We start from the raw sequence: 11335 nt of genomic DNA, 5'->3' as shown, positions 1-11335 counted from the left end.
AGAAAACAGGCACTTTCACGTGATGAGACAGACCCGAAATAACATGTGATTAAACTTTGGGTCAAAATTACCCAAACGGTCCTGGACACTCATTTATTTTCTAACGAAGCTAGGTTTTATCTGTTAAATGATATAAATGTTGACACAACTTGACGAGTACACAAGCAAACTCGCGAATGTAAAAAAATACCAGACAGTCGTCGCCACGCTCGTTATAGCTGACATGCGAAGCCATGTGCCAATCGCCGTCACAACAACAACAATCCTTAGTTCCGTGTTCAAGACGCATGCGCACAGTCAAATCTCGCGACACTTACGTATCTTTCGAGTTTCTGTGATATACAAGCCTCTGACTGGACCATATATATGGGTATAGTGTTGTCCTGATTATCGATTATAATCAATATCTAATTGGAAAGGCAACCGATTTTCAATAATTCTGAGATGTCAACATTGATAATTGTTTTCAAAACTTTAACTATAAAGAGAGAACAAAAGTTTAATCCCATTTTACTCTTAATTACAAATTTTTACCAAACATGGCAATCATCAGTCAGATGAACAATGTGGAAACATCCTAACTACTCTGTAGAAGTTAAACTACAGTTTAGCATTAACACTTACCAGACTGAAGCTTGCAAATGAAGGCTTCTTTATTCTGGAAAAGACGAAAAATTAAAAAGATATTAATTTGTTTTTGTATACCTGTAAATTAAACAATATTTATTATTGGACAGGGGGTTATAATAAATCAATATCGTTGTATTAGTGTTCTTCTATGTCGTGCCTGGCTTGTTTTTGTGCACATGATCAAAAGTGTTGTATTGATAATTTTCAAGATGAAAAAGGCTATTTATATTCATGTAAAACCCTGTAAACTTGAGCTTTTCATTTTTTTCCCAAAAGTTTTTGCAATGAGCGGTCCGATTGGTTCAGTAAAAAAGGTTAGCCAATCAGACAGCTTGTTGCAAAAACTGACAAAATGTGAAAAATATTGAATTTTGTAATATTTTCCGATGGTGTAACTGTTCGAACAAATTTCCCTGAGGATCTCGAACGTAAGCTGAATACCTTTCTGTAAATAGTACATAAAGAGGATAATTTCAACCCGGTGTTTATTACCAGATACCAGATTGTAATTATCATAAACTTTTAGAAGCAAACAACTTACTTTCATAATGATAATAATACTGGACGCAGGCATTAAATTATGATTAATGTCTATATATTATATCCTCATTTATTCTCACCTCCCTCGCTGTATTTAATGAAAAAATCACACTCATGTCCACAGTTCAAATGTACCTAAATACTAACTCAAGATTAGATTGGGGGGGGGGCAATTTTTCTATCCACTTACGGCAACTTGCCACCGATGTCAATAAAAATAAAAATTTGTCATGAATTATTGTTTGTATATAGCAGACAAGAGAATGTTTAGATGGGTTAAAAAATATGCTAACGCATCTTAAAGTATTATTTTAATACAGTAACTAGTAAGATACGGTAAAATATCATTGGCAGCTGAATAACAACTAGAGACATTATGCAAAAAGATACCCCAAACATGGAAATTGGCGGAAATTTCATAATGAAATAATACATTGGTACATTGCTGTTGATCAACGATAAACAATTATTTAATTTGATGACTCTTTTGTCCGATGACGATGGATGAAAACTTATTGTAATACACATGAAATGTTTTCATTACCAGTAGCGGAAGTTGTTCAGCGGAAAAGGAAACGGTTTGGGAATCCTCGCCAGGGGTCGCTTTATTGGGGAATCCCAATTTAGTTGTTTTCTATATGAGCTGCAATGAAAATGGCAAAATACATATCCCTTAATAGTATCTGATGTTTTCATTTCAGATATGGTATACAAATCTATCTGTACGTATTGCTAAATTTTACTTTTAAATTTAATTTTATATTTATTCCGGAAATGATAATTCCGTGTCCGACACCATTTACAGTGTTTATTTTCCAGAAGTTACTTCCGCTGAAATCCCACTTGACAGTCGAAGTGACATTTGTGCAAATGCTTCTGTTGTAATGTAACTCAATTTGCCTTTATCTCACTGAAAGGTATGTTCCGAAAATATTGTTTATATCATTGCACTAATGCTGCCAGATTTATGTTTTTTATTGCATTTTCATAAGTGATTAATTTATGTTACTTGGCCACTGCCAGGTGTGTGGGTGTTGCCCTACTCATCGTGCATACAACACTATAGAGTATCTACTCCCCTTAAGTTTTTTAACATATGCCACTTTCTTTTACAGATTTATGACAAATTAACAATGCTCTCAATTGTGCCCGATGATAAAAAGCGCCAAAACGCATGTTAATTTTACAAAGCTCGGTACTAGTGAGTAGGTTAAACCGTTTGAGCCATGACCAACTGCACCGAACATAACGTGGAAACGTACACTATTTAGTTAGTAACAGAGACATATTTTTTATTAAGCATTACTAAGTAATAAGAAGTGGTCGTTTAGTGACGACCAGGTGGCCCTCCCTTCGTGGGGCCTTTTGAAAATTGAAATTGGGATCTGATCATCTCACTTGGATACAGATAATTATAATATTCCTCTCAGGTTGATACAGTAGTAACAAGTTACTTGCCACGTTAGAAGGTTTTTGTACACTATAGGTTACACGTACATGCATTAAGTAGTTCTCATGAAACATAGTAACAATTAAGACAGAGGAAAGTGGTTTGCAATTTTACTTATTGCACCAGCACAAGATATATAACTGTCATATGTTGGAAAACACAAAGCAAGAGTATGGTATGGATATGTTTAACAATTACTTTTCTCAAATATTTGGTAAATGGCATATCCAAGCTTAAGTCTCTGTTTTTGTTATTGTTATATTTGATATCATAACAAAGTCTTAGTAAAAGGAAGATACAAGTGTGTTATAACAGGCTGGTCTGATCATGACTATAAAGGTATCTGTGATTTGTTAGACTACCAGCTGGTATGTAGAGGTTGAAGTGACGCATGCACTAGCTGCATCGCTTCTTTCTTGCCCATTTGCCCATTACCTTTATATACATAATTTATATTATGGTAGACTAATTTCAACAACAAATATATATATTACACAAACTAGTCATGACATAGCTGCTACACAAGGGACATATATATAGTTCTGTGGCTAGCTGTCTGTGGGTATGCTAGGAAAAGTCATCGTCAAATATTTCAAAATAAGTTTTTCTACCAACTTTTACATATTTTAGTGATTGTTTCTGTATTACATTTCAGTTTGTGATTCATCAAGAAGATCAATAATCAATGTTCAGTCTGTTTATGTATGACACATGACATTAAACATTTAGAAAATTAAAAGCAATGAAATATGGTTCCTATCTCTACTTGCAATGCTAAATGAGCTCTGTAGTGTCTGGTTTTAAAATGTCACTGAGTCACATCACAAACACTGACAAATTATGCATGTCAAGTTACAACAACCCTGAACACCATCCTCACTATCACACAATCTGGGATAATTCACAGGCTTTGAATATCCAAACAAATACACAACAGTCACATTTAGCATTGTTCCGGTTGGTATCACTTTAACATATTAGAAGAACAAAGATGCATCATGATCTGAAAACACTTTTGACCTGGGATGTTTTTGAGGCAATCTTGGACATCATTTTCACAACCTTGATGAGCCCCTTTACAAAGACATTATTATCACATTATGGTCAAGAACCTCAAACTGAAATATCTGTGTCCTAAAGTTCTGGCTTGACATGTTTGATATATATTTTTATAGGTATTGTGAATTAAAAACTTAAAATTGGTTAATTTTTGACAGTGAGAACTGAGATGGCGACAGCTGCAGAAGTCAGGGAGGGCTTCCTCTGCCCTATGTGTATGAAGGACCTGGGAACTATCTCACAACTTCAAGGACATTTTGAAGAGGAACATTCAGCAGAGGACAAAGATGTCCTTCAACAGCTCAGGGGTATTTATGATGTCTTCTACATATATACATATGCCAGTGTACAATATGATATTTTTTTTTATTTTTTAAGAAGTTGAAATTAATGTTTTCATACAGATTTCTACAACTTCATTCATTTAATTTAGTTTATCCTGTGTCAGGTTTTCAATTACATGTACTGTTCTGTGTTCTTGCTTAATAGTAAAGTATGCTTTTCTGAACAACAGGGGTTGTGATAGTTCATTCAATGCAGAGTGCAAGCCACATAACCTCAGATGAAGATCTGATGTGCCTGGTTCAATGCTCCTTACCAATGACACTTTGTGTTTCTCAGAAACTTAGAAATGGACCAGTTTGTGGTGTCATGGTTGTATCCTTGGACAGGACACTTAATTACCCCAATGGTCTCTGTTCTGGATGACATTCAATGGGCCTATATATATAGCTACTGTATGTTGTTCAGTGAGGTAGTCACCACCTAAAACAAGGAGACTCCACCTCAAAATGACCCTGGTTGTTCATGGGGCAATAGATCCAACAAACAAATTATTTTTGAACAACCTCATAAACCAGTAGTCTTACCGGGTATTTTGTGTGCCCATTAAGTTTTTATATTTTTCTTAGATTTATCTACGTATTTATTTGTATGCATGTACTAAATTCAGTATCCTAGATTTTAAGCAAAAAATATAACCACACCACTCACCAGTCGACATGATTTTGTATTGTCAGGATTATTCGGGAAAACCATAAAGAAGATATTGGGAGACAAAGATACCCCAAATAATACAGAAGCTGCCAACACAAGTTCAGACAATGGCCAGCAGGGTTACATTCCTGCTCCTAGTGTGGCAGGGTATGACCCATCCCTGTGGGACCCCCAGGAACCAGGTAAGTTTCTGGTTTGTACAATAAACACCTGGCTATATGGCAATCTGGGTACAATCCCTTATATCTGTAGTAGTCCTCGAAGTAAATGGCTGATGTGTACACTTTATTTGCATATACATATATGTACATTATATAGCTTGTTAGTGAGGCGAGGTAGACACCAGAGTAACCTAGAGAGGATTAAATTCCTGTTGGTATATTTCATCTGATAGATGTAAATAATATACCTTGTAGATTTCGTAGTCAAATGGATTTTATATCAGGTTTAGTCTTCTCATGATCTGACAGTGGAAGGCTTTACATCAACATCCCTGCAAAACTTCCCATTGCTGCTGATGTAGTGGGCTTAAAACATTCCCTATATATATATATATAAAGTAAGGTCCCTCTGAAACTAGGTAAATATTGTGGTGTATTATTTTGTAGGACACACACGGTGTTGGACTGACCTATTTAAGACACAGAGAGGGGCCAGAGTGGATAGGTTTGTGGTGGAAACCAATAAACTTATCATCAGACTAGATAAACTTACTGGGCAAGATGCTCCTACTGAACCTAGTAAACGCAAAGGTAAGTGGCCCCGCAGCCCCATAGAATGAAATTAACACAACTCTTAATGTCTGTTTGGTTGTTACATAATTAAGTTGTCCAGAGTCTGGACAGAAAAATAATAAACTACTATTGTACAGGTATAAGAGATAAGTAAAGCTAGAGTTATAAAAAGATATATATTGTTCTTACAGGCAATTTTGCTCCTTAATTATGTACACTGTAATTTAAAAATGCTGAAATACACTCTTTCTAAATCAAATTAAAACTTGTGTGAACAAGAAGAGGATTACTATGATATCATCTAATGAAATCATGTACAATGTAGTACAAAAATGTACGTACAGACAGAGGTACAGAAATCTGGAAAGGTAAAGATGTTTATAGAATGTTGTTGTGTTGAAGTTAGAATTGCACTAGCAAGTTTTGATGTTAACCTAACATTTTGGTTACATTGCTGTTTTTGCTTGTTTTCTGTAGCTTATGAACGGGCCCTTGTTCCCTGGTTACCAGATAAGATGATCCCTTCTTGTCCAAGTTGTGGCCGATCATTTGGTCTCACCAGGCGGCGCCACCATTGTAGACTCTGCGGAGACATCATGTGTGACAAGTGTTCACACTTCATGCCATACACATTTGCCAGTAAGGAAAATGACGACCTCTTGTGAAAATCATTATAATATTATCATACACGTAACATATTAGCCTACTGTACTGTTTTGAACTTTCTGCTGTATATTACAAGAAAAAATTGTTGATGATCAATATTAAATATAATTGGTTCCCACAAATACTTTCATCATGTGCTTCCAATGATTTGTATGTTTTCAATGAATTGTAAAAATATTATAGAAATTTGCTTTGTTTCTATCAACAGCACAAGCATCAAATTAGTTATCATTATTTTTTCATTGTTTAAGGAATGCATTTCTTGAAAATATAATCTGTTTTGGAATTTATTTCACATATGTTGGGTAAGATTAATATATAAAGTGCATTTATATAACCCACATCTTCTAGAATTGAGTGTGTAATGAGGTTTTTGCTTGTGTTGTAGAGAAGCTGACTGACCCAGCCTTCCAAACGGGCACTGAGGTTGGTTTCCTCAAGCGGAGCGGCAGTAACACTAGTCTTAACTCCCTCATGGGCATGGATGGGGACCCACACATACGAACATGTGAGAACTGTCGCAAGTTACTGGAGCGTCGGGACCAGCAGATGGAGCAGAGAAATACTCAGCCTCCAATCGTACTCCTGTATCAGGTCAGCAAATTACCTTAACATATCCTCAGTTCAGGAAAGACATATCCTGTGTTCAGAATTGACATATCCTGTGTTCAGAATTGACATATCCTCATTTCAGAAAAGACATATCCTCAGTCCAGAAAAGACATATCCTCAGTCCAGAAAAGACATATCCTCAGTCCAGAAAAGACATATCCTCAGTCCAGAAAAGACATATCCTCAGTCCAGAAAAGACATATCCTCAGTCCAGAAAAGACATATCCTGTGTTCAGAAAAGGCATATCCTCAGTTCAGAATTGATATATCCTCAGTTCAGAATTGACATATCCTTAGTTCAGAATTGACATATCCTCAGTTCAGAATTGACATATCCTGTGTTCAGAATTGACAAATCCTCAGTTCAGAAAAGACATATCCTCATTTCAGAAAGGACATATCCTGTGTTCAGAAAAGGCATATCCTCATTTCAGAATTGACATATCCTGTGTTCAGAATTGACATATCCTGTGTTCAGAATTGACATATCCTGTGTTCAGAATTGACATATCCTGTGTTCAGAATTGACATATCCTCAGTTCAGAATTGACATATCCTCAGTTCAGAATTGACATATCCTCAGTTCAGAATTGACATATCCTCAGTTCAGAATTGACATATCCTCAGTTCAGAATTGACATATCCTCAGTTCAGAATTGACATATCCTCAGTTCAGAATTGACATATCCTGTGTTTAGAATTGACATATGCTGTGTTTAGAATTGACATATCCTGTGTTCAGAATTGACATATCCTGTGTTCAGAATTGACATAGGCAATATCATACATGTTACCTGACATCTCAAGAGTCCCACACTCATCATATTGAAAGTATCGATATTCACACATTATGAGATGTGCATGATATACACCAATATTATCAATCTGAGGAAGTCATGAAACCTTTGTTCTTGTGAGTTCAGTATCAAATTTTGATAAATAATGGGCATTTATTCCTGAATGATCAGCTGCAAATGAAAATAACATTTTGTATTAACTATATGACTGCTTAAATATGTATTTGAGGCATTTTTTTGTCTTGTTTTTCTTCAAAAATGGGTCATGAATCTAAATAACAAGGAAACAGAATCTTAACTCTGAATGACAGTGTATAAATATTTTCTATCACCATTTTCTTTTGTGTTGTAGAAAATGAGCCAGTATATTGACAACTCCAATGAATTGCTCACAGAGTACATGCCCATGGTAGAGTCTCTCAGGTAGGTCCCCTCTACTCTCACAGAGTACATACCCATGGTAGAGTCTCTCAGGTAGGTCCCCTCTACTCTCACAGATTACATACCCATGGTAGAGTCTCTCAGGTAGGTCCCCTCTACTCTCCCAGAGTACATTCCAATGGTAGAGTCTCTCAGGAAGGTCCCCTGTACTCTCACAGATTACATACCTATAGTAGAGTCTCTCAGGTAGGTCCCCTCTACTCTCACAAAGTACATACCCATGGTAGAGCCTCTCAGGTATGTCCCCTCTACTCTCACAGATTACACGCCCATGGTAGAGTCTCTCAGGTAAGTCCCCCTCAACTCTCACAGAGTACATATCCATGGTAGAGTCTCTCAGGTAGGTCCCCTCTACTCTACAGAGTACATACCCATGGTAGAGTCTCTCAGGTAGGTCCTCTCTACTCTCACAGAGTACATAGCCATGGTAGAGTCTCTCAGGTAGGTCCCCTGTACTCTCACAGATTACATGCCCATGGTAGAGTCTCTCAGGTAGGTCCCCTCTACTCTCACAGAGTACATACCTATAGTAGAGTCTCTCGGGTAGGTCCCCTCTACTCTCACAGAGTCCATGCCCATGGTAGAGTCTCTCAGGTAGGTCCCCTCTACTCGCACAGAGTACATACCCATGGTAGAGTCTCTCAGTTAGGTCCCCTCTACTCTACAGAGTACATACCCATGGTAGAGTCTCTCAGGTAGGTCCCCTCTACTCTCACAGAGTACATATCCATGGTAGAGTCTCTCAGGTAGGTCCCCTCTACTCTCACAGAGTACATACCCATGGTAGAGTCTCTCAGGAAGGTCCCCTCTACTCTCACAGAGTACATGCCCATGGTAGAGTCTCTCAGGTAGGTCCCCTCTACTCTCCCAGAGTACATGCCCATGGTAGAGTCTTTCAGGTAGGTCCCCTCTACTCTACAGAGTACATATCCATGGTAGAGTCTCTCAGGTAGGTCCCCTCTACTCTACAGAGTACATACCCATGGTAGAGTCTCTCAGGTAGGTCCCCTGTACTCTCACAGAGTACATAGCCATGGTAGAGTCTCTCAGGTAGGTCCCCTCTACTCTCACAGAGTACATATCCATGGTATTATCACTTATTATCTTTCATATAATTCTGGCATTTACATTGCCAAATAAGACATAGGAGTTAAGAGTTTTGTATATTGACTGTGTCAGAAACCATTACAGAAAAGTTTGTGTAGTTTGCTGACTGTCAGAAACCATTACAGAACGGTTGGTGTAGTTTGCTGACTGTCAGAAACCATTACAGAACGGTTTGTGTAGTTTGCTGACTGTGTCAGAAACCATTACAGAACGGTTGGTGTAGTTTGCTGACTGTGTCAGAAACCATTACAGAAAGGTTGGTGTAGTTTGCTGACTGTGTCAGAAACCATTACAGAAAGGTTGGTGTAGTTTGCTGACTGTGTCAGAAACCATTACAGAAAGGTTGGTGTAGTTTACTAAGTTTTGACCAGAGGCTGTATGTTTTCCCTGTTTGTCATTACAGTAATGGAGAATCCACATATAACCTGAGGACAGCACAGCAGCTTAGAACGAAAATCCTCAAAACTTACGAATTAATTGATGGCCTTAGGTAAGCAACTATGGGGAAAAAAACACTACCTAAAATATGTTTATTGCTAAAATTGTTTAATAAATGAAAGGACTTGGGTTTTGCAGCTTCATACAAATAAATTGGTATGAAGCAGAAGACTGAGACAAAAGCAGATTTTCTATAGAGAGAGATATTACCATGCAGAATATTTAGTCAACTGCTTTGAAACCCCATAAGTGATAAAGCTTACAATTGTATGTTTTTACTAGAACTATTTTGTTGTTGGTTGCTTTTGACAGCAAAAGAATACTGCAGCTTGGAATGAATTCTGAGGAGGGACCTACTGCCAAACAGGCTCAACTCCAGAAGGCCATACGGATACGAGCTAGTAATGTGATGCAGGAGAACGTTATTGGTCTCCAGGCCTTACCAACAGAGGAGCAGTACGCTGTTATACAGGAACGACGCAAACAACAGGTGCAACGACGCATCGCCATGGAACGTCAGGCAACTCTTGAAGCACAGGAACGGGAAATGAAACAGCGGGAGCAAAAGGAACAGAAGGACCAACCCTCCAAAGCTGCTGGGGGAGGTTCAGGGGCGTCTTCTAGTGCGAAGGAGAAACCTGTGGAAGGGAAAGACAGAAGTGGGTCAAAGATTCTGTCCGGTTGGATTCCCTCAGAAGCCACCATTAACTTCAACGATAAGGATGACCCCATGATACAACAGATGAACATCATCCGGGGTTACATCAAACAGGCCAAACAAGCCCAGAAGTTAGACGAGGTCACAATGTTGGAACAAAACCTCAAAGAACTTGGTCAAGAGTATCTACGCCAACAAAATCGGTCATAGTAATGTGTCGCCATGGCAACAAATACAAACCGTAAATCAGACATAAACATGGTAACAAAATCAATTAAAGACCATTTCCATGGCAACACAGAGTCGGTCATAGTTGTCTTCATCACTGTTAATTCTGCTGTGAAAATATTTGTTGGGGATTAACTGGTGATTTTGCTATGTTTGCGGTCATTCAGTAAAGAAAGAAAATAAATACTGAGCGACTATGACACAAACGACAAAAGTGTTAACAGCATAATGAATGTTTACAAAGAGTGTTGGCATGTTATTTAATGACCATGGTCTAGCTCTTAACAACTCTACAGTATTCAGTCCATCGTGTCCATTGACAAACAATTTAACATCCAACACTTGTTAGTTGGGAGAAGGTCTGCTGTCTGCCAGTAGTTGTGTCAAATCAGCTTTTAGGAAAGTGTGAATAGGTATAATTACAATGTGATTACAATTACAATGTAATTACACAATAGATTCCAACAATGAAGTGTCGTAATTACAATGTGGCTACAATAGATTCTAACAATGAAGAGCGAAATTGAGAAACTTCCCTGTGTCTTGTACAAAGTACAGCCTTCTATCATCTAGACACTCCAATATGTTGTTAATGTTTAGTTGGTGATAACCTATGTGATTTTGTTTCCTAATCTTACGTGTGCAAGGTTCAATGTCCTAAGATGATGTTCAACATTATACAAATGTTTCAGTGTGCATGGATCGTTAATTGTGAGTTGTTTGAAATTGTATGTGAAAAATCATTTTTACAGAAAAATTTCTTTTACATATGGGTCATTCATGGAAATGTGCAATAATTTATGTATTTCCAGGCATTATTTATAATCATGAACTTGATTTTACGTGTTGATTATGATGCATTGCTGTTTTACATGTTACTGTCTTTGCTGATTTTCATTCAGTTGTAAGATATTCATTGAGCTTCGAAGAATCATTTATATCAATCTAGGACAGTGTACTTCTAGTAAAACTTCTAATT

General features: G+C 37.4%; 1 protein-coding gene across 1 annotated transcript; it reads left to right on the top strand.

Annotated features, from left to right (window-relative positions):
- Positions 1 to 1977: 1977 nt before the first annotated feature.
- LOC117330522 (rabenosyn-5-like) lies at positions 1978 to 11335 on the top strand. The gene is made up of 9 exons (XM_033888892.1): positions 1978 to 2087; positions 3838 to 3987; positions 4699 to 4857; positions 5284 to 5427; positions 5887 to 6048; positions 6464 to 6669; positions 7837 to 7907; positions 9436 to 9522; positions 9783 to 11335. Exons 2-9 carry the CDS (start codon positions 3849 to 3851, stop codon positions 10336 to 10338), a joined length of 1524 nt encoding a protein of 507 aa, XP_033744783.1. The 5' UTR covers positions 1978 to 2087; positions 3838 to 3848; the 3' UTR covers positions 10339 to 11335.

The sequence above is a fragment of the Pecten maximus genome, chromosome 7, assembly GCF_902652985.1.
Source record: "Pecten maximus chromosome 7, xPecMax1.1, whole genome shotgun sequence".
Lineage (NCBI taxonomy): Eukaryota > Metazoa > Mollusca > Bivalvia > Pectinida > Pectinidae > Pecten > Pecten maximus.
This window is presented reverse-complemented; position numbering and strand designations above follow the sequence as displayed.

Bases quoted from the DNA above. Each gene is read 5' to 3' on its own strand.
- LOC117330522 (XM_033888892.1), top strand. From the start codon at position 3,849: ATGGCGACAGCTGCAGAAGTCAGGGAGGGCTTCCTCTGCCCTATGTGT. The intron at 4,858-5,283 runs GTAAGTTTCTGG...ATTATTTTGTAG, and splicing joins GTGGGACCCCCAGGAACCAG to GACACACACGGTGTTGGACT. The intron at 7,908-9,435 runs GTAGGTCCCCTC...TTGTCATTACAG, and splicing joins CCCATGGTAGAGTCTCTCAG to TAATGGAGAATCCACATATA.